We start from the raw sequence: 24819 nt of genomic DNA on the forward strand, positions 1-24819 counted from the left end.
AAATTCCATAGTTCCTTCCAGCACTCATATATTCTAAAGTTTTATTAGCAGCAGGTTTTTTCTAAATGGGTCTTATAACTTCTGAAGTGTCCCATCTCTATGTAGACCATGGAGATTAATGAGTAACAAAAAATGGAGTAAATTAAGATATGACTCTTTATAAAAGGTTCCACTTCAAACCATAAGTGCTGAATGCCTCTTCAGTTCCTGCCTAGCATCCATTACACCCAGCACTCGATTCTGCCTCCTTTCCCACACACAGGACAGTGTGCAGACTTCAAATTATTATGAAGGGAGGACAAATGTGTTATCTCCACATGTCAAAAAATCCATCAGATCTATTTTTCATGCATGATTGTTTGGAATGCAAATAGAACATTAAGGGGACAGCCACCAACTACTTCCTCTCCTGAGCCTAGTGATGCCAGTGGGGAGAGACTGTGCCAGGCACACGAGAACAGGCACCGTGAGGCTACAGGAGCATCCCCCCACCAGTTACCCGGGGCACTCCCGGGCTCCCGGGGACAAAGTCACCTTCTGTGAAGACCCACACAAACAATTAGAAGAATTAGACTAACAGCTACACATGCACTGCACATTTATCTCAATTTCACTTTAAAAATAGTGCAGACCTCTGGCTTTCTTTGAGCTCAGACCTGTCAAACCAATATGCAGTGACAGCTGGGGATCTTTTTGATGATATTGGAAACGGGAGTAGTGTATTCAATATCTGAAGTCTAATCTCGTTTCTTTCATATAAGCTACTGTTTTCAGTACTAAATTACACAAATGTGAAGAAAATCCTTTTTATTACAAGAAGCTTTCTGAAAAATTAACCTTTACCTGATTTATAATCTGTGAAAATATGCCCTTCCCAGAACTGCAATTATATGGCCAACAGGAATGGTGGAGGCCCCCAGAAAAATCACAAACTACCTCCAAATCAAAGACATGAAAAGAGACTTCGTGTCAAGTCATGTAGCATTGCATTTCATTCTGACAGCAAAATAGAGTTTTTAGTATTTCTTCTAAAAGCTGTCAATTCTTCCTCCAGGTAAAAATTTTTGACATTCATCTAAATCAGCTTTGCATAAGCCTCAATTTGTCATCTTATCCATCCACTTGGAGTCTAAATACTTTCGGATGCTCCTTTTTGGCTTGGTTAAAACACCCGATGGAAAGAAAACCTGAGAACCTGCACTTCCTGCTATTAAACTATTTGTAAACCAGCCATATTTACATTCTTGTGACTAAATGTTACAGCTGAATCAGATTCTATTACCTAAGTCACTCAGGTTCTTAAGCTACATTGAAAATCAATCACACTTCAACTCCTACAGTCTAAATATAAAGCCTGTAGGTAGCAAAGTCCTTACAAATCACTGCTTAGATTATTTTCAGTAAAAGGTGAGAATGATAAGACTCAAACATTGCAGTTTACAGTAGTCTTGAAAATTTTCATTGCAGCCTTCTGTAAACTCAACAAAAAGTAAAAATTAAAACCCCTCACACTTCCATACTAGGTTATTAATACCAATAACATAAGGAAAGGAGGTAGGAGAAGGATGGATTCAAGAGTATTTGGAGAAGTTAGGTATTTTCAATTCATCTGTACCCAATAACAAACTCAGGAGACTGGCTCTTGCCATTTTATCATTTCAGAAACCTTAGCCACTGTCCCTGAAGATCTCACAGTTCAGAGTAGACACTAGAAAAGAGTGGGTTTGGTTGGTTTCAGATAGGAAGTAGTGGCTTGTAATTCCTCAACAACCTAAATTTCCTTTTTTTCTTAATACTGGAAGAAATAGACTGCAAATGTCAGAAGATAAAGAAGAAGTGATACTGATTCAGTTGGAATACACTATATAAAATTAATTTCCTTCTCAGATTGCGTAATAGATGTTTTCATAAGGCTTTTACCACTTCCATATTTCACAGGTGAACTGAGGAACCAAGGACAACTAAAACTAGTGCTGAATAGAGAGCAAAGCTGATTAAAAAACAGCTAAGAGGTTGTGATCAACAGTGGGTGAATGTATTAACTGAGACTTTGCAGGCATCTGTTTTGGGCATCATTCCACCTCTTAATTAGTGAATTGGATGAAAAATGAAGACTACATTTACTAAACTCACAAAGCAAATAACCCATAAGGATCTACAAATGCAGTGCAAGCCTGGAATTCAAAATTGCATAGACAAATTTAGAGATGGTGGAAGCAATGTGTTAAAAAAATAAATGCAATTTTGTACATGGAACCTGTAAAAACACAGGGTGAGGAATAGCAAGCTAGCCAGCATCACCATAAAAATGTATTGGGAAATTTTAGATCACCACGATTCGAATATGTATCAGAAACTGGATATTTGTCAGGAAAATAGGCAAGTACCACCCTGCAAGAAATTCACAGTAGTGTCTGAAAGATCCAGGAAATTTCTTTTTGCCATGATGGTTAGGCCCTAGGTGAAGTACTTGACCTCATTTAAAGCACTGGAATTCCCTAGGGTTGTGAACCTACAGGGGAATATTCAGAGCAGAGCATAAGCTTTTCTACTAATATTTCAGTCTGAGATAGATCCTGCTACATAGCCACTGCTAAAATATACCTGCACTATACACACCCAGGTAAAAATTAACTCCAGTTATGTTTTATCTTTTCGAAGGACTCCTTATCATCTAATGGTTTTTCCAGCCTCTAGAGACTGAAAAGAGAATAGATTCCTCTCCATGTCCAGTGTCTGCAAGACAAGAGTTCACTACTTCAATTACAACGATGTTTAGATAAGGGACCAGGGAATCTTTCTTAAAAGTAACTACACTTAAGAAGCTGAAAACAAAACCCAGGGTGGTCATGCAGTCTCTGTCATCTCTAGACTTTTTTGAGAACTGACCACATGAAGCCTCTGTCAGGGACAGTGCAGCTGATTCTTCATTTGGATTGTACTGACCTCTCATGATCACTTTGGACTTTCTCTATGACAGATTTCAAACACTGTAGCTGAATTTCAAGCACTACCATGCATTCAAACAAACAAAAGAACAAAAAAAAATCAAAATTATTCAGAAATCCCACCACAGACCAAGTTAAATGAATTCAAATGCTGTCAGACTTACTTGACAAAGACCAAAATAAAGTACAAACTGGAACTTATCACATGAGTTTAAATCGAATTTAGTTGAAAGTTAACTCTATGCTCAATTTTATTATCCTGAATATAGAACTAATACAGATTTACCCACAGTAACATTTTCCCCACTTACTAAAAATTTTAAAGAAAAAGAAACTGAGGGAGATTAAATAGTTGGAAGCTTATCAAAGGAATAAACAGAACTGCAAGTGATGTTAATAGAAACAAATATGGATAAGATTGGAGGGTCAAATAGCTATATGTAAAAACTGTTATTAAATTGTACTAGATAGAAACAATCCTAAATATACAGAGATATAAAGGATTTTCCTCACTGAGAAACTAACAGAAATTACACTCATCACTGCAAAGCAGAACGGAATTTTATGCAAATTTCACATAAAACCATTTTCCAATACAAAATATTAACTTAATGAGAGAGTAATGTAGAAATTAATTTGATTCCAAACTAACGTCAAATTTAAGTTATTATATTTAAATAGAGTACGTACAGAGTTATTTCAACAATAGTAACTACACTAATACAATGTTTTACTGTCTAGACTGGCAATAACGTGAAGCTCATAACTCTCAGGTAAAGAGCTCTACTGCTTTTTGGGAGAAGGTTGCTGAAAGCTCACCCATACAGCTACAAACGGGTCTTTGTTTGCCACATCTGCGTTACAGAGAAGTAGTAAAGGCTGTGAGAATGATCCTTTCTTAATAGGGGAAGCATTGCCACATGGTGCTGCCCATTCACGCTTCCCAAGCTACTAGTTAAAAGACTGAAAAGCAAGATGTTAAACTCATATGCTAGATGTTATCGTTCAGAAAAGAGACACTCCTGAAAATATCAGTTCAAAGGAAATAGTCAACCTGTAGTAAAATCTAAACTATATTCCTCTTTGAGAAAATAAACATAAATTAATTTCTTAGAATTATAAACATTAGTTATTTAAATCTTTATCAACAGACACCGAATGTAATCACATGCTAATTACACTTTTTAAACAGTCAAATTTCCTGTGCATTCAAAACAAACTTTTAAACAATGATGAAAGTATTCTTAGTCTGGCTCATTAGAAATAACATGAAGGAAATCATCACTCTAAAATGAAGAAAGAAACTCTGTGCTTACTTGACAGCCTGGTAAGCCTGTGTCTCTAGCATACAGTGGAAATGGACCTCTGTCAGAGGATTTTCCTATAAAAGAAATAAATATAAAATTTGGTTATTTTTAAAATCCCCTAGACATCCACATCAGTTGTCCTTTTATATGCAATTCAGAAAATCCATTAGCATCTTAATAAATTTATAAACATCAAGTTGCAGGAATAAAATCAGGTTTTTATACTTCTGTGTTTAACACACTCAAACAACACTACAGTAATAGATGACATATTTACCTAATTAAATTCCTTTCATAACCAGTCAGATTCTATAAAATATTCTTATTCAGTATGTTTAAATACAGAAGGCAAAAATCCATTTTCATTTCCATTATCAACAAGCAAAGGTAGAGACATGTTTAGACGTTTCTCCTTCCTACATGAAACTAACACTTAGCTGTTATCCCTCTTAGATAATAAATATACTGAGCAATAAAATAAAACCACGTGAAACACAAACAAAAACTTCATTCAAAACAGTAAAACTCACACGAACCTTAAACCATGGCTGATTCATTCAGCTCTTGACACTCACCCCTAAATCCTTAAAAATCTTTTTGTTTAATGTACAGATCAGCAGGTACAAAACTCGAGCAATACAACTGGGCAAGGCAGCCAAACAGACTTTGCTGCCATAATGCAACCTTTGTGTGTAGGGAGCACATGGAGAACACAGTGGCTGCCTTCTGATGCTGCCTGAGGTCACAAGACATTAGCAATGGGTTTGCCAGCTCCAGAAAAACTCCTTAGTGCTGTATTTGTTAGGTGTGCCACTGAAACGGCATGGCTGTATATAAAAACTCAGTGTGCAGCTTCTCCAGTAGAGTTCAGAAGTTTATCAATCAACACTTTGAAAAAATCGTGAATAGAAATCCACTGAACAATGCCAAGCACCAGACACTCATCCAGTTTGTGTGTAACAGAAAACACCAAGTGCATGTGCCTGCCCTAATTATGACACAGTTAGGACTCAGAAAAGCCCTGCACCACCACTCAGTCTTAACCAAAGACAAACATTAATTAATCAGATCTACCATTTGAAAATGAATCTCACTCAACTAGGCATTCCCTTTGCAAATGATGTGTGTGTTATCCTGTCTCAAGAAGAAGAAAAAGTAGCCTCTCTTTCACCTTTCCATTTCAGTGATAAATAGCTCCATGTTACTGCAATTGCACTGCAAGAATGGGACTTCCTTTGCTTTTTCTGATTTTTCTCTCTTATTAGCAAAGTCCCTAAATTTAATTTCATAACAGGAAAATCTAAAGAATGCTTTTTGTTCATTTTAAAAGTGCATCTTTGTGTAAGTAGGGAGGAAGAGGAAGTCTGAATCTCTTGGAACGACATCTCTGCAAGATTATCATCATGATAGCTACCAATGGTATGGTCAACAATAGTTTGCTTGAAAAATGGCAGCTCTGCTGTAACAAAGGGAGAAAAAAAGTTAACATTTTTCTGCTGAAGCAATTTGCCTCTAACAATCTATCAAGCACCAAGCAAATAAAATACCTAGCATGCAAAATTATAAGTAGTAGGATGAATCACGCTGTTCATTTTAAACCAGACTCAGCATTTTCTTTCCAGAAAATGAGAATCTCATATCACATGATAAACAACTTTGACTGAAGTATGCAGTATTCCAGGCAGGCTTTAAAACAAATATTTGTACAAGAGTCAATTACAGAGGCTAGAAAAATTATGATTTAAATTATGGCTTGTGTAGCAAGCAAGAAATTGTTAGATAAGAATGCATAAAATCATGTTATTTAAATGTTATAATTTTTAAAGCATGGCAGATTCATATTAAAGGAGGAAAGCTTACTCCAACAACCCTATCTATAGTAAATTTGGTTCCAAGAAGTGACCAGGAAAAGTCAAAGCTTTCTGATGCTGCAATGCCTAAATATTTATCAAAAATTAGCTGGAGCAAATTAACATTTAATCTGTGTTCAAATGCTCCAGCTTTTCAATGAAGGGTTTGGAAAACAACCCAGGATCAGCTATGAGAGGGTGCCTTTCATAGATGGTCTCCCAAACACATTCCCATGCAAGCACTCAGGCAGGATTCTCAAACTTGCAATAATGTCACAATGTTAAAGGTATACATTTTTTAAACACCAAAAATTATTAGGCACACACTACAGCAACACACATCAAGTCCTGCTCCTGGTTCCCTCTCAAACTCTGGAGCTGCACCCTGTGCACCCTGTCCCTGGTGTGGGACAGCAGCAGTGCCAGCAGCTTGGTCTCCACATTGGCACAGCACAAGGATGGGAGAGAGGCCGGTGATCCTGGGCACCATTAGAGCCATGACTGGAGTCTGTTGGAGCCTCTGAAGCTCCAGTGATAAAAGAGCAAGGTTTGTCTGGCCATATCACAGGACAGCTTCACCACCACCACAACGGAACGTGACAGAGGACAGACTTCAAACTGCCCCTTGTCATCTCAACCCGGCACAATGCTATTCTCTATTTAAACTTTGTAAGCTAATGCCACAGGTAATGTTTACTCATCAATAGCAACGGAAAATACTTAGCAATACTTAACAAGTACTTGAAAGGTGTGTAATGTCAGGTTTGAGAAGATGACACTTCCTCCATGGTTCACAAACCCCATACACACTCTCTGATCAATGCATGGGCAGTCTAGCATCCAGTGAAATTCATACACATGGCCAAATATACCAAACAGAATCCCTCTGGTGGTTTTTAACTTATGAAATACCTTTCTTATTTACTCATACTCTCTACAGATTGACAGAAGAGCATAATAAAGTAGAGGTTAGAGTAAAACCCAAAATTACTGGAGTTCCACTGCTTATGGGAAGGCAAATTTTAAAAATACAATGAGCCTGAGAGCCAAAGCAGACCCTGAAATGCCTTTGCAGGCCGACCCCCCAGCATTTACAGCTGACTCTGTTACGTCCTCTCTCAGGTCTCAGTGCCCACCATACAGACAGCAAGAGTCTCTTTTGCATTACAGCTCAAAATTCAGAAACACTAATGCTCAGCATTTCGGGAACGTAAGGAAACTCACTGTGGCACCCGACATTAATTGGAAGAAGGAGAGCAAAAAACACTATAAATGACAAAATCCTTATTGAACACTTTAATTTGCACAGGTTTGTGTAGAAATGGAGGTAAGGTAGTGTGCAGACAACAGCTGGGAAGGTAAAAGCACATGCCCAGATGAAGTTTATTTCCACTTCAGATCTGATTTTATTTTCACACAACAAAAAAGTTAAATGCTGTCATTTTAGAAGCAAAATCTATGCCTTGCTTACAAGGTAGCATCATGGTAAACTTTTCTTCAGGTTATTACCTAGTGCCTCTACATTAGCAAAGTTGTATATTCCAAGCAGGTTTGGAATAAAGCAATAGACATTTAAAAACAATTGAGTTGGTTATATGCAAAAATTTTACATTTGCACAGGTCAATTCATAAGGCATTTGAATCTTTTAATAACTTGGAATTAATGTGTTTTACTGGGCCTTGGGGTTTTTTTTGAAGTTTCATGTGTTTTTATCAGGAAAAATTTCAAGGACCTAGTCACCACCTAACAGGCTTAAAGTTCGGGGACTATGGAGTTAACAGAAACTCAACCAAGAAAATCCCACTAGGCATTTTGAACCACAAATATTTCCCAACTGCATAAATTTTAAACCCTGACATATTCTCTAACAATTCAAACATTAATAGGCATTTAGTAAATAAGATTTTTCTCTTGCAATCACTTGTCTAAATGTGATATGCTCACAACTTAATATAGGCTTTGACTACCCTATGAGGAATTGTCTTCCACAATATATCTATATGTACAACAGCTGTACAGCTAAATTTTCTTAGCACAGAACAAACTGAAACAGTAACATGCAAAGTGATAGTGAGCTGAAAACAGCTCGACATTAACTCAGTTGAGAACTACTTCAGTGAATGTACCATAAATTCCTGCCAGTACAAAACAGCCTTTTCCCACTGCTTCTACATAATACTTGGCTTATGAGAAAGATGACAGAACTCCCAAAAATTATTTCAGTTCCCACAGAATTAACCCTTTACAGACTGAAGATCTTTCTGTACATTGCTAAGAATTTGTTTGGTTGGCAATATGGAAAGCAACAACATCTTTAAATGAAGCAATGTTTATCATCCAGCATGAATGCTATAGTGACCACAGCTGGCAGCTGCTCTGTTTGTCAGACATGAAGTATGGCTGCCCTACTTGTACACACAATCTGCTTTAAGTGAATACTGAAGCATCTTTTTTTACAGTTCCTAAACGTCATTTCTTCAATGATAACACTTTAAACTGGTCCCTACAGATAGCCTACCCAAAAATCAGTTTATAACAAAACATTGTTGACAAGTTTGAGAATTTATTTTTCTTTTCAAGTTTATTAAACTGGTGTTGGTAATTCAGCTAGAAATCAATTATTAGACTGCTTTCTCCCCCTCCACATCCAGCAAAGTATGCCTTTGTTACCCACAGAATGAATACGTTCAAATAATTTTTCATATGCAGATCCACAAGGAATAAGCAGCACAAGCTACACTGACAGGTGCATACAAAAGATACAAGAAAAACCTTCAACAAAGTAGACATTTTTCTACTAATCAATATTACTTTCTAAATTACCATGATATAGAGACTACACAAAATTTGTAGAATAAGATTCTTGTAGATCCACTCTTTTTTAAATTTTATTTTGTTGGCATTAAAAATTCTTATTCAGCAATTATTCAGTACAGTGAAAAAATATTATGTTTGATTGAAACACAAATCCATCTCTGCTCCTCGGATTTGGTATGTTGCCTTCTTTGAGGCAAGACTGACATATGCAGCCATAACAATTTTTACTAAATATACATCTATGGATTTCCCACAGCAGCAGAAAAATGATTTCTTCCTTTTCTACTGCTATATAGCCTACTCATTAATAGAGGCTATCACAGCTTTAGCATCTTCCCTCTAGCATTTTACAGATCTATAATATGCACATGTATATATTGTGAATACATATAAAAATATAACATACTTTTTTCTTTATGATGCTTGAGACCAGAACTCCTGGAAACAAAACAGAGATCTGCAGCAACACAATTTGAAGAAATGGCTTAAAACAAATGACCTCCTATTCTCTTCATGACAATGTTTAAGTATTATTGGCTGATGTGTGCCAAGCATGCTGCTGGCTGCACTAAGGATGTTTAGCAAGCCAGTGCCAACAACTGCAGCTGCTGGACTTGCAGCACCCTCCTCCTGTTCATTCCAAGCCAAATTACTCACTCAGCTATGAACAATGAAGCAGCAACACAGAAAAATGCCAAGTGCAAGTGAGATTAGTGATAAACTACAGGATCCCTACAGAGGTCAGTGATTAGCAGGTCCCCAGTCGTAATCACTTTCCTAACCTAGCCTTAATCTCATCACTGCTCCATCTTAGCTCAGTCTTCTGACTGCAAGCAGCTTCTCCAATCAATAACCCTCCAAGTCCTGCAAACTTATCCACACTCTCACACCTTTTAATAAAGCAGTCAAACCTTTACATCTGCAAACTCGTAGGACACATTTTTAACCTTAATAAGTGATTAATACACAATAAAATCCTATTATTGGAAAAATTTTCATAAAGTAACAGAACAGAAGAAAAACTACAAACATGCTTAGCCAGAAATGCCATGCCCAAGTATTGATCAGCAGTGCAGTCTATACAGCTCATCATAAAAATGGTATGTACAGACTGCAACTAGTGAAAAGGAGTTTTTTTCCCCCCATATTGTGACAACTTGTAAGACCAATTTTCCTAGACAGCAGAAATAAGCCTTTTAGCAAAACTTGGGTTTAACACTACTGATTTGCTCCCTCCTCCTTTTTTTGGCCAAAATTTTGAAAGACTGGGATCCTATAAAACTAATGACTGTCAAGAAGTAAACTATGATTCTGAATGAGATTTATGGGATTTAACAGTCCAGTCTCAGGTCTGCCAGGGATCTCCTAAGATTCTCCATGCCATAAATTCTCATTTGTAGGAAGACAGCATTGTATTTCTGTTATCTAGTCCAATTACTTATTTGGAGCAAGAACTGCTTTTCACATCCAAATAATACAAAATATGAAAAATCTGAAGCTGGAATTACCTGTAATCAACTTCCCATTGTAACTTCGGCAATTTAGGAACAAATACTGAATTATTGCTTTTATTAACATTTGCACAAGATTCTCTGGGAAAAAGGAATTCAGTTTGCTTTCCAAACACTAAAAGGATCAGAAGTTTTTATACTTACAGTTGTGTCAGCATTTGCAGATGTCTTTCACTGTGAAAATTCTACTGATTAAACCAACCAGGCAATAAATCTCAGTGTGTATTTATAAAGATGTTAAACACAGAAGTCAAGGGATTTCTCACAACTTCTTTAACACAATATTTTTTTTTAAATAATGTCAGTGTGTGAAGAGGTATTAAAGAACCTGCTTCTCAAAAACATGCCTTTGACACTTCATCCCATTGATTTGTAAGTACATCTAAGAAAAGATGGAGTATTTTGTCAGTTTGCAGATCACTGCACAGATCTTGTGCTATAAAAACAATTTATTAATGTTCTTATGTACTTCAAATACACAGGAGGTAAGGGTGGACTAAATTCCACATTATATTTGGATTGACCCTATGAACTTGTAATTTATATGCTCATGTCAAACTAAGAACATTTCTATTGCAACAGAGGCTGATCCATCCTCAGTACTATTCCTGTCCCTCCACTTAGCAGGCTTACACTGAGCTGAATAACAAATCAAACGTTTGCAAGGCTAAAAGACACTGAAGTCGCTGGCAGGAAGAATGTACAGCAGTAACTGAGGGAAGAGGGAGGACAAACCTGAAGAAAGAATTTTCTTCTCTTCCTCCCCCAAGCATATGTGGGCAAGTATCTGTGAGCCAAATAATTCCTGAATAGCTGTTCCGTGTAGCTTCAAATCCTTCACTACTATGCCTATCCCAGGCTAACCTGACCATTAACAAAGTTAACACTCTATTAACCCATTGTGTGTGTTGCACATAGAGAGAACACTGGTGAGAAATAGATTAAAAATACACTAAAAATGAGGGAAACCAGAAAACAAGAACCAAAGTGAGTTTGCATATGAATACACATTCCACACCGGTGCCATTTGTCATTTACATTTACATACCTCACCTATCCTTCCCATGCTTTTCTAGAGTATCCAAGTGTCTTCACTTTGTCAATTAAAATATTTCTCCTTTTCCCATCTTCCCCACCTCATTCCCAAGGGATTTAGTTCAAATTCTTCAGTATCTAGCAAAGCTGCTACTTATAGTTAACTTGAAAAGCATCCCTTGCTCTCCTGGTGTGGAATTTGTCCCAGATCTAAGGACAAAATTACTTTGAACATCAATTACATTCTTAAGTCTAAAGTCAAGAGGATTTTTTAATTGGAAATGAATAGAGAATTCACACTTTACAACAAAGTGCTACACCTGTTTCCAATTAAAAGATTATTTTGGTAACACGACTTACTACAAATTACTAGATTACTTCACGTATATATATAAAAAAATAAAAGTTCTGCAGGTATCTACAGCTTCTCTTACTATCCAAGATCTACTAATTCTCATTAAATGTAAAAAGTCAGCTTGTCAACAAAGAAAGATTCCCTCCTTGCCCATTTTGTGTATAAACACAGGGCACAAACACAACAAACTTTAGAACCATTTTCCACAAGGCAACGGGCAAATGCATACAGAGGTCCTCTGGTGTACAATACTTTTTATGGTTCTTATTTGAATAATTTGCATAACTTTTTCTAACTTCACCCTTCACAGCCATCTCAGTTGCAGAGACAGAGGTTTGCAAAACAGGAATTCTCAAACTGTGGGCTCCAGACTAGCAGTAGATGCTAGACTCAAGGGGAATAAAAAGTCAACAACAGGGGAAAAAAAAACCAAACAAAAAAACCCCAACCAAACAAAAAACCCCACCAAACCACCCAAAGAACCAAACAACACAGAAAACAAACATAGAAAACCGAACCCCAAACACACATTAGATGCTACAACACGTTTTGGAAGACAAAACAGCATGTTAAGTGTTTTCTGAGTGTTACTTCTTCTAGAAACAATTCCCACAGATACCACAGAATAATGAAGTTACCTGTTAAAACAGGAGGGGAAATCCTCAGGAGATGATGCCTGAAAGGAGCCATCTCCTGGCTAGGGGCTGCTAACTCCTGACTATTCATATGCATTATATGAAGGCACATCGAGCCAAAAAAGCGTGAAACAAAAACCCCATAAAGAATAATTAGATAGTCTAGATTAATGCAAAGTAGTTAAAATGCTAAGAGCTTAGAATAGGTGTTCTTATTTTAGTACAAAAGCAGAGTTTACAGTATGAGACTTTAGAATGTCCAAGAATTGAAAGCAATCCTCCCAGGCCCTGAACCACTGACAATAACTGCACAAGAGAACATCACTGTCTGAAGAAATGTAAACTGGTATTGGAGCTATACAGAGAACTTTTACCTATCTACCAAAAAAACACTCAAAAAATACAGATCTCTCGAAACTATCCCTCATCTGTAGGCATCTCACATCTCCATGTATTTATGGAAACACCAATACCTTACTGCCAAGGCACCTCAAGGATGAATACGGGAGTTTGAAGTCACAGAGTATTTATAAGAGATCATAAGAGGTGTGGGAACACAACTGAAGAAACATTAAGAATAATAACCCAAGTCCAGACATAGTCAAGGTGATCATAACTCTCATGGTTTAAAAACACCAGGGAACATGGGGAGCTGCTCAATGAACTGAAGATAAAACTTCATATATCAATAAATACTACCTCTCTGCTTGGCTACACATGCTTTACAGAGGCTTTAAATGACCTAAAGCAGATAAGGAAAACACTTTACCTCAGCATGTTAAGAACAAAACGAATGCTCATTGCAATATTGGTAATTATTTTATAGAAATGGTGACATGAATAAGAATGATGAAATACTTTCTATTTCAACAGCAAGGAGAATGTAAAAGCAATTGCTAATGTTCTGCACATCTGTATCAGCAGGTCAAGGTAAGCAGACTCCAAAAGGATTAATTTTTTTTCGTCAAATATATATAAACCAAGGGGTTGTCTCAGATATTAAGCCTGGTTTTTACTAAGTCTTAAAATATTGATAAAGTGCAATCTCTCTGGAAGAAAGTTCATTTTGTACAATATTTAAAATAAGTAAATAGGATTACACAAACAATTTATTCCTCTGATAGCAAATCATAAATAATGACATAATTACATCAAAATGTAATTTTATTAATAAAGGATTAGTAGGCTAATGGTAATGCTCTTCAATCTGATTTTGTGGGAAAGGTGTATTTTTTTCACTGTAAGCTGGCACAGTACACTATCAATGTACCTGAGTTTTGTAAGCTATAGGCATTGCTAAACTGTTTGACAATAAAAGAATACATTTAAAAAGAATTATCTAAAGGAATAACCTTGTTACTCTATTAAAATAAAAATGCAATCAGGGAGTGAAAGCTAAGCACCAGACAATGTTTTAAATGCAGCTGGAAACATCAACATGATTCAAACCTTGCCACTAGATTTAGCCTTTTTTACCTTTTTTTGTTTTTATTTTTAAAGCATCAGCTTGTCAATCTAAATGCATTACTGGAAATTGAGAGCTTGCTGGCAGATTGAAACAAATGAAGACAGGTCAGTGGAGTGTTCTGAACTGCACTTAAGGAAGCAAACTCCTCCTACTCAGCCACGTGCAGAAGGATTCCTGCAGGACTGACACGGGATTTACCCTTCAGGAGAACGGCAGGAGTTAAAGAAACTTTCCATGTTCCTCCGTTATCCCGACCTTTCCTGTTGGCCTCTTCAGCACTTCTGCACAAGGCATTGTGGCCCTGGCAAATTCCACAGGGAACCTCCTGAGGTGCTGACTAGAAAAGGCCAAATGTGCACCTTGGTGTTAAGGATATGTGGTTATGGTACCTGAAAGTATTGCAGAGTGAAAATCTTCCTTCTAAGGCTAAACAGCATTAATGAGTGAAAGTAAAACCACATGGGCTTTGTATCTTTTATCTATTTTACCTGCTTGTATCTCAACTCCCTGGACTATAGAACAGGTACTGTGGAGCTTGCATATTATTGTGGAAGCCTTTTACACACAAACAAGGATTAGTTTCAAAGACATTTCCCATTTCATACCTAGCTGTTATCTCTGCTGTAAGCTTTCAACTACATATTAGCTCTTAATATCAAACAGTCATAAACACTTAGAAAACACTTTTCTTGATCCTGTTCTGAGCAACCCATCTAAGTGTCAGCATCTGAAGCACCTATTTTACTTCTCATGCAGCTTTTTTAACTTAAATTTATCTTTTCATCACTCTCCCTGCATCTCTAGTTCTGTTATTACCAACTATACAGTGTACATGGAACCTTTCTTGCTTAATGTCTTTATCAGCCTGGAGGCAAACACACAGCACACCCTAAAAGAGTTTGCACAGACCCCAATTTTGGAGATATGGCTGGTATAACTTGAAGGCAGGACCACCATTCAGAGGAACAGAAACAATCTAGAGGATTGGGCCAACGGGAACCTCATAAAATTCAACCATAATTAATAAAAAGTTTTGCACCTGGCATGGAGCAGTCCCTTCCACCACTGCAGGCTGGGGTCTGGAAGGAGCAGCTGCAGGTGACAGCATAGGCAGGGCAGTGACCATCCACCTCTGCTCAGCACACCTTACACCAGATCAAAAATATTGCACCTCATTTCCAAACCCCCAATTAAAACAAAACAAAACCCTACTAGCCCAGAAACACCAACCAACCAACACAGTCTAAGCTAAATAGCAATAAACAGAAAGAACCCCACTGTTTTCACTGGATGCAAAAGTTCCTTTCTTTTAACTGGTAGGACATCCATTCCAGAATCCTGGATTCTGAAATCCTGCAACTGGCAATTCTGCCCCCAACTTCTACCAGATCAAATTACTTCCAATTTCTTCAGCTTTCTTTTACAACAACTTTGTATATCTATTTTTCTGTATTGGTTTCTCTTTACCTCTTACATTTACTTTTCCCTCAACACCAAAATCTAGTGAAATAAGCTTAAGCTTTCAAATTCAACTGAATTAAGTCCCCTAATTATTTGTTTCACACTGGCTTTGCAGAAATGCTCATGCTTTTAAAACCCACAAAACACTGTTCTGTACCTCTTCTCTTCTTTGCCCATGAGAGCATTCTTGGATATCCGGTCTCTGCAATGAGTTTATGATTTGCACTCTGCTGTACGAAACACTAAATGATACTGAATGATGACTGAAACTATCCTTCTTTGAGCAAGACATTTGAAGTAGAGTCATAAAAAGGATTAAGACTGATATTGAAATATCTGGGTTTCTCCATTTCTTTAAATTAAAAATTGTGCAGTAAACTAAAACACAAAATCATTTTAGGAGTTCCATACCACAGCTGTATCTTGAAACTTCCACTATCTCTGTGTTTATTTAATTCACACATATGTTCTAATTCTTAAAAAAAAAAAAAAAAAAATAGTACCAAGGTCATTTATATTGCTGCACTTTTACTTCAAGGGTTATAGTCACAAAGTCTATTTTAAGAACTGCTTTGGAAGCAACTGATGTTTTATGCAGTGAACTGCTATTTTCCCAGATGAATAGAATATCCATTCTTTGGCTCACAGTTTCCATGACACTAAAAACAAAACATTCATCGGCACCAGCTCAGTGTTTGATGGTAAATGCAGCTGCAGCTCACAACAGCTCGCAGTGTACCTCAGCCCGCCCCAGCTGAACAGAGGCACTGTATTTCCCCAACGCAATTTCATTGTTTTACAGACAAGCCTTTTCTTGCCAAACTCAAACATTTCAAATCCTGCTGCTGTTCTGTCTTGAAATGAAAAGTTATTCAGTTCTGTAAGTAATGATACTAATGCTAAGTCTTCCAAATTACCGAACAAAGTACATAACCAGAAACACAGCTTCAGTAACAGTAGCATCTGCCTCTACAGTTAAAAAGAAATTTTTGGCCAAAGAATTTCAAACTTTGCTCCTTGATACAATTCTAACTCACTTGCTTCAAGTAAGCTGTTGAAAAAAAATTACAGGGGCAATTTTAAAACTGATACATGGAGAAAGTCACATGGCAGTCCAGAGACAAGGAATGGCACTGAGCTTTCAGATCTGCTTCCCATCCCAAAAAGGAGCATTACAGTGTGCACGTCTCTTTAGAACAAAGACAGTCTTCTGTTTTAGAGCAAGATGCATGACTTCCACCTGCTAATAATTTAATCCTGTCCCATCTTAGCTAACTTTGCATCTGTTTGAGATCCAGTTTAGGTATATGGTCACTTCCGTTTTCACACTGGTCAGCATACCGCTGTTAAACAAACACTGAGATTTAATCACATTGGTGGTGTCTGAAGGTCCTATTGAAAACAGGACCTAGTCAATACTCCACATTTATAAGAAGTGGGTTTAGGCACCAATTCCATGCAACTAAACACATGTGTACTTGCAAGTATACAAACGGAACTAAATTCAGCAGGGACTGCTCATATGAGCTACACACTCAGAAAACAGAAAGAGGACTGCAGGCAGATCACAGTGACATCTGACACAGGAAAACTTATCTCAGCCAACTCCTAATACAGTTCTTAAGAAATTCTGTCAAAACTACTGGAAATATAGAGACCTAAGTTAATAATAACCCCATTGCAACTTAAAGGAAGTGCTATTTTAAGCTAGAAATTAGTTTCTGGTTTTGCCATAAAATACAGTCCACCTTCTCTAAGGGCAGAAACAAAGTGGTAGCTCACAGCACGCCGTGTTTGGAGCAGAGGGGAACCAGCAGCACCGTGTCGCTGTGATAATGCTATCCCGGGGTGACAATGCCGTCCCGGGCAGGGTGGGTGACAATGCCGTCCCGGGCAGGGTGGGTGATAATGCTGTCCCGGGGTGACAATGCCGTCCCGGGGTGACAATGCTGTCCCGGGGTGACAATGCCGTCCCGGGCCGGCGCTGCCGTGGCGCTCCGCTCCCCGCGGCGCGGCCGCTGCCGTGCCCAGCGCGCCCCCTCCCGGCCCTGCAGCGCCGCAGGAAGCGCGCACGGAAATGGCACCGCAGGCGCTGCCTGCACCGGGGGGACCGAGACTCCCCTGCCCACCGAGTCCCTTTAAAGTACAGCTCAGTAAAGAAAAACAGTAATCCAAAGCTTCAGCAATATTTACTGATAAATCATTAGCGGAACAAAAATTAAATCATTGCTCTTTATACCCAAACCATTGACTTCAACTTGAGATTCAGCAGACCCTTCAGGATCAAAGAGTGTTAGAGCAGCTTACTCTCAGAGGCCAGTGGAATTCACTTTCAAGCATTACTCTTAATAAATTTCTATTGATGGCCTTTCTACTGACAACTTACTGGACTTTTATCACATCCTTGCACTAAGCCATTAACAAAACTGAATCATCAGTGCACTCCCCACAGGCCTCTACAGATTACAAGATCAGAAAAAAAGTGAAGCTTGCTTTTGTAGCTTTTCCAGGACCTGAATAAGAAACATACACACAGAGTGCAACATCCTTACTGCCAACACAGCACTTACACCTTCACAGAACTCCAGTGACTGGAGTATAATCTGTGCTGCAGGTAGTCATCACTGTAACCTAGGCAGAACATACATGTTCTTCTGCAAATGGAGTCCTGCAGAAGTTCCTTGGTGGGTTGGTAAAGACTGATACAGGACACAAAATACTATTTCAAAATTTCAATTTTATTAAGTGTTTGCTGATGGTTTGACTCCTTTTTTCCCTCTGAAGATTAAAAGGAGACAAGAAATCCAGAAGCTGAACTCCCCTTACAGTTCCTGGAAAGAATTTTCTTATCTGTAGATGTAAATTCTTCAAGTTTATTGCAACACTGGTGTACATTTCCCTATCCGAGTGTTTCCCCAAACAGCAGACAATAAATTGAAGATCCACCATCTGACTGGTATATGAGAGATGATGTTTTTCTCTTTTACCTCAAGCATGGTGCCAGTTTTATTGAAAACGTTAAAGATAAATCCATGTGTTTTTCTCAGACTGTCTTTCTGTAGCAGCAATATCAAATAAGGAACTTCATAAGAAGAACACAAGCAACTATGTCTAAGTCTGTAGTAAAATCCCACCTGTTTGTGATTATCACACACACAGCCAGGCATGCAGGGGGAAGATGAATGAACATAGAGAAGCTTTTTCAAGTATAATTTGCAGCATGAAAACCTGAAAGAAATCCCACATCTTAAGCTAACGTGGATTCCCCATAGGTCAATAGTTAGTGATCCTTTTAATTGCTCCCTTCACAAATGCAGATTCTTTATAGCTGCTTACTTTCTGAAACTTTGGATAATGTCAAAAGATGCTAAATTGCAATATCAAACTATTAAGACAGCAATGGGGAGGAAGACTGGACAGACAAACAGTATCTATTATAATCACTACCAGCATCTCTCTTACCCAACCGTGAACCATGTCTTGTCCATCTGCTCAGGTACTTACCTCTTTTTCAAGAGATAATTGAAAAAAATTAATATATTCTTATCCATGTGAAAGTGGTTAAAAAAAAATACAGCAGCTATATTGGATACAGAAATTCAAAATTCACAGTCTCAAAAAAAATTATGTTATAAAAGAATGTCCAAAACTGATAGGTAAAAGATGTCTGCTTTTCAAATAGCAAAGGGCCCAATTTTATTTGAAGGATAACTCAATCACAAGTGCACAGGAATGCTGAAGCCATGTCATGTAGATCTATTTGAAATCCTAAATATGGATTTACGACCCTGATCCTTCAAACAACTACATACGTGCTTAACGGGATTATGTGTGCTTAAAGTCTCTTAGATACAGAAGTATTTGTAAAATTAGGACTTACCTTGGGCATGCAGATCACTAGCACACATTAGATTTACACTGACTTTTGTTATATTTGTAAGACATTTGGACACTTCCTATTATATCAGGTAAACACTGAAATAAAAAAATTATTTCTGCAGTATTTTCTTTGCATGTATCACAAAAAGCTTAGAAAGATTGTTGGTTTTCTAAAAGAAAACGGTACTCTGGGAGCTTTACCAAAGCACCAGAATGCTAATTAAGTGGTCACTTTGCTTACGACAAAAACAGTCTTGAAGGAAAAAACAGAGATATGCTTTAAATAGCTTTTTTCACACTATCCTAGAACATTATGTATTTCTAGAACCGGAGCTATACCGAAATATTCTGAAAAGTGAGAGCACTTGAGATATTATTTCAACAACTGTGTGCATATAAGTAATAACACTATACCTATGCACATTTCAGTGTATCCAAAACACTTCAGCTACATACGTGCTAAGATTTTTCTTCCCTGAATAAGACCCATTCTTTACTACTTTTTAATTCTTTTTTCAAAAGTCTTTTTTTTTTTTTCCAATTACAGGCAGGAAATAAAAAGAAACGCAACTCTTTTATGTAAAGTAAATCCATCTGGATGTTTGCTGCATCCTATATTATAAACTTGTGATCCCCAACCAGAATGAGTTATAGTGAAGCTGCAGGCAAAATTGTCTCCATATACCACAATCCATTATCCCTGTCAAGTTAATGTTCCATGTTGAGCCATATGGCGTGGGTACACACTCAACAAAGGAAATTCCTTAAACTTGTTATAATCAGCACTTACAGTCATCCAAAAAAACTGACATAAACAGCTTTATTGTGTTTTGTGCATTTCAGTTGATATCCATGACAAAAAGAGGAAGCTCCAGGGGGAGAAAAAAAAGAAAAAAAAAAAAAAAAAAAGAGGGAGGAGGCAGTAAAGTTGCAATAATAAAAAAGGAGGGGAAGAGACAGAGACTGTACATTTCATAATTACACAACATTTTCCTTAGCAAGTGATTTTCAATTACAATAAAGCTCAAGACTCCTGACACTGATACAGTGTGCCAGACTAAGAAGAGACAAAAAACCCGAAAAACCCTACATCAATATCTCATTTTCAATGCAAATAATATATTCTATAGCTTCAAAGTGCCTGACTCATGCAAAAGATTATTAATTTAAAAAAATAATAATAATTTTTAGTTTTCCCGACTTTGGGAAGAAGGTTTGCCTTCAGTTGTTATACAATTATCAAGAATTTAACAATCCTTCATTAGTAATATGGCAATTTAAGTAAATATCTTTCTATGCATTAAGTGTAGGTCACAGATGAATTAAGGACTCCCAGAAGCCTCTGCTACCTGGCACAACCCATCACATCAAGCCTAAGTCAAGGTACAAGTAGAGCAGAACTTCATTCCAGCCCCCGCAGTGACAACAATAAAACGCTGAGAAAACACACTATCAAATACTGAACTCAGCATCAATTTCTGTTAATTACAGCCTTGTCAGCAACGTGATTATTCAAACAGCTCATGCAAATGTTAATGAGTCCTTATTTGCATATTTATTTTTTCCTTTGTTGAAATGTCATTGATTATTACATTCTACAATGATGAATGCTGCTGATGATGTGCTCTGATATGTAATTAGTCATTAAGTGGAATGAATAGATCAATTATGAAAAAGGAGTGAGATTAAGAAATATCAAACAAGACCGCCCAATGTAACCATAGAATTTTTTTTAAAGGAACTAAAATAATTTCTTGGCATTTAAAGTGCAACATCAGTAGTTTTCAATAAATAAACTACTACTTTCCTGAGGTTAAATAAGATCTTCCACATGCACTGCTACTTGGGTAATCTAATTACAATAGCAGAGCGCTTTTGTAAAATCAGTAAGAAATCTGCAGTCACATGTAGGTTTTGGGGTTCGGTTGTTATGTTCCATCCCTCCTCCAGTTTGTTTTTTTAAGAAAAGCTGCTCATGGTCCCCTCCCAGCCTATGTGAACTCCGAGCAGGACTGAGAGCAGTGCTTGGGGCAGCCCCACTTTGTTCACAAGGCGAAGCCGAGCGCTGCCTTTCGCGACTGCCTGCTCTGACTCCCCAGCCAGCACTCGCGGCTTGCGGATGAAGGGGAAATGGGAGAGAAGAGGAAGGAAGGGAAAAAAAAAAAAAAAAAAAAAAAAAACCCTAACAAAAAAAACACATTACTGCAGACCAGATGGGAACATTCCACATGACCAAACCAATCAATCACCTCGGTGGGGCGCAGGTGCAACACAGCCGTGTAGCAACACACCATTTCACAGTCTATCGGGCACAAACACATGGTCACCAATCAATGGCACCCCCAGGACCTGGGGGGGAGGCTCTCTCGAGCCTTACTGGTCCATGCCTGATGACTTCATAATCACACATCATTTCATTCACTGGAGGATACAAACCAGCATTCTAATAACCTTCCCCCGAAACCGGTCATGTTGTGCATATTAATAGAGTGCCGGGTAGAGCTCAGGCACCGGCTCCGCGCTGCAATTCGAGCACAGCCTGCAAGAAGGAAACAACCTGAAGCTGAGAACTTCTGCCCGAGGAAGGAGTCGGCTCAGACCCAGATCAATGGCAACATTATTCATTTTGCCAAAATAAACTCTGCACAACGCTCACACCTTTCACCGAGCGACCCCTGAACAATAGCAAGCAAGCAGAGATAAAGGACAAAGCGGGATGAAAAATCAATGAAAGAATGTGCTGCTGGACCTGGTGATATGCAAGACAAAATTCTGAAACAACCACGAACACCAGCAACAACAAAATAAAAACTATTTTAAAAAAAATTTATATTCTTACCAGTGATCTCAGGGAAGGAAATAATTTTATTTCTTTTAGGCCAAGTACCACAGATTAATTTTAAAACAAGCAGATAAAAATTACACAATGCAATGTGATCCCAACACACCAAGACTTGGATCAGAGCACTAGCTGCTTTTGACTAGTTTGCAAAAAAGGGCAATTACAAATGTTAATTTATGTTTGTGTTATTGATGACTCAGGAGTATAATAAACATTACGGACATAAGGATATGGTGACATTTTTGCCAGAGCATATCACACTACACTGTTAAGTATGTGCACTGTTAAAAAGATACTCAGGAAACAAATGTGATAAGGAGCACATCTTCTCCTGGAATTACATTATGCCTTGGGGCCAAAAGTCAAAGAGTAGCAACTGAAATGTAAAAGACTAAACAAACTACTAACACACACATATAATGTTTAGAATGCTCTAAGTGCCCAGTTGGTAGGGCTCCACCATTTGGTATCAAAGCAAAGAGCTTAGTTTGGCTCATATATTTCTTAAACTGATTATATGAAGAGCAGACACCTCTAAATTTTACAGGCAAAAATTATGCAAATGTAGCACCTACTGAACCAATTCAGTTTTGCTTTTGGGCATAAATAGCTGAGAACTTGGAAAAATAAGTATGTAGGCATGATAAGAGTACAGTTCTTAGGTTGCACTCTGAAGCATTACATGTTGCTTTAGGTCGATGGCAATTCCTCCTAGCCTATCTGGGAGGCTACAAAAAGGAACTACAGCATAATTTAATTCATTAATACAAGGAGGGGGCAAAATAATGTCAGAAGCAAAAAGCACACTTTTTTATAATTAGCATCAAGGTAATTTGGTGATTTGTGGTGCTGCAGGCTTTCTAATCTTTCCTTGACTTCCTCCCTTCCCTATTTCAAAGGTCTCAAGGAAATGCACAGAAGTATTTATATTTTGCTAACAATTCAGAGTCTGGGCATGATTCACAGACCCACAGAGCCAAATCCGAGCAACCCAAAAACTACACACAGCAGAAAAGTAGCACACTTGGTGTTGGACAGAAGAGCAAGGAAGGGTTAAAGAACAAACATGAGTATTATCAAAGGAATATTCACATCCTTTTGCAGAATTATGTTGACCAGCAGCAGAGGAAGTGTTCTCCCTCATTAGAATACAAAAATCATTAATCAATAAATTATTAAATTAAGGGCCTGATGACTGGTTCTATTCTGGGCACTTACAAAATGCTAATTACTGCAGCATTTGGGGAACCTATAGTGTTAAAATCAGAATTTCTCCTTTAATAAGATCTATTTTTTAGATTAAATTCAACTCCTTTTATTTTGAAAGCTCTTGAAAAGAAATGAAAATGTCATATAATGAATTAAGTACTAATATTCACTACACTTCATATGCAACACAGGGCAAGTTGATGGCTATGCTACAGACTTGACATCTCTTAAGAGCCAAAAAACTAACAGCTGCTGACATTCCTAATGGAAAGTACTGGGAGGAGTTTGACAAACAATCTCATCCAAAATCAAAGTGCCTCAGTAAATCTTACCTTTACCAGGAAACATTAAGCAAGATGGAGAACAAGGGGACAGCTCATGTCTCCAGGCCCATCTGAGCATCTCTCTTCCCTTCCCTGCACTAAAATTCTGTCTGAGTGAAGCCAAAAACCAGGGAGCTCTGGGCAGCACGAATGAGCCACTAAACATCTTCTAGTGCTCAGACCAAACCCAGCCTCCCACTGAGCACGATGGGAAAGCAATGGGGCTTTGCTTGCACTTGCTTGTGACATAATTACACCTTAAAAAGGCTCAGCTCAACACACGGGAACTAGAGCACAATAGAATTAAGATTTATCAAAGAAACTTCAAAAGAAAGGCTATCCAAGATGGCAAAAAGTGGTACTGCTTGTGAGCAGGGAATTTCCACAAAGACAGGATGAAATGCACCAGACACACATTTTAGTGAACTTCTGAGAAGAGTATTTTAAAAGTGCATGGCACAAGTATCAGGGATCTAATTGTTATATAAGTTACATAGGCTGTCAGGACATCAAGATGAACATTAACAGATTTTAAGCAGTTTGTTGAAATCAGTGAAGGAATCATGACAACAGTAACGCAGATTTTAATCCACAAAGAAGACAACACATAACTCCTTAAGTATTTTCTATAGCATGGAAGATTATATTACAATTCTTATCCCCAAAATATAAATAAGCAACGTTATCAATAAAATATTATCTATAATTCACAAGTATATAGTGTACAAATTAGCAAATTTATCTTGCAAAAAGTAGCTTTGATTAATTCATTCACTAAAAATTAGACAAGCATCACTGTTTGGAAAGAGGAAGCTAGAAGTTAATGAACAAAACAGTTATAAAAACCAAAACAACCTCATCCTATCAGTGTAGTATCCTGAAATTGATTTCTGTAAGGACTACTCACAGCGTGAAAAATAAAGCAAAATTAAAATTTACAATAAATATAAGCAAGAATGTGTAGAAGCTTATGACAGTTGATAGCTAAGACTGAAAGAGTTCTGCAGTTTCTGGAGTGAAAATGGTTAAATGACAGGGATGCAATGCAAATTGAGACACACATTTGCCCAATATTAAAAGAAGCCTTAAAAAATTCATTCAATGAATGAAACTTAAAACTGAAAGCACAGGTCAAATTAGGAATATACTTCCCTCCATGAAAGCAATTCTTGTAAGCA

General features: G+C 37.6%; 1 protein-coding gene across 10 annotated transcripts in view; it reads right to left on the reverse strand.

Annotated features, from left to right (window-relative positions):
* The window catches only part of TCF12 (transcription factor 12), a 160462-nt gene that overhangs the window by 65655 nt on the left and 69988 nt on the right, over positions 1-24819 (reverse strand). For all 10 annotated transcript variants that reach the window (XM_088172494.1, XM_014873978.2, XM_014873982.2 and 7 more), the window contains one exon: positions 4265-4329. In XM_088172494.1, coding sequence (XP_088028620.1) covers positions 4265-4329 — 65 coding nt within the window. The remainder of the gene's footprint in view (positions 1-4264; positions 4330-24819) is intronic.

The sequence above is a fragment of the Sturnus vulgaris genome, chromosome 13, assembly GCF_052056855.1.
Source record: "Sturnus vulgaris isolate bStuVul1 chromosome 13, bStuVul1.hap1, whole genome shotgun sequence".
In the NCBI taxonomy this organism is placed as follows: domain Eukaryota; kingdom Metazoa; phylum Chordata; class Aves; order Passeriformes; family Sturnidae; genus Sturnus; species Sturnus vulgaris.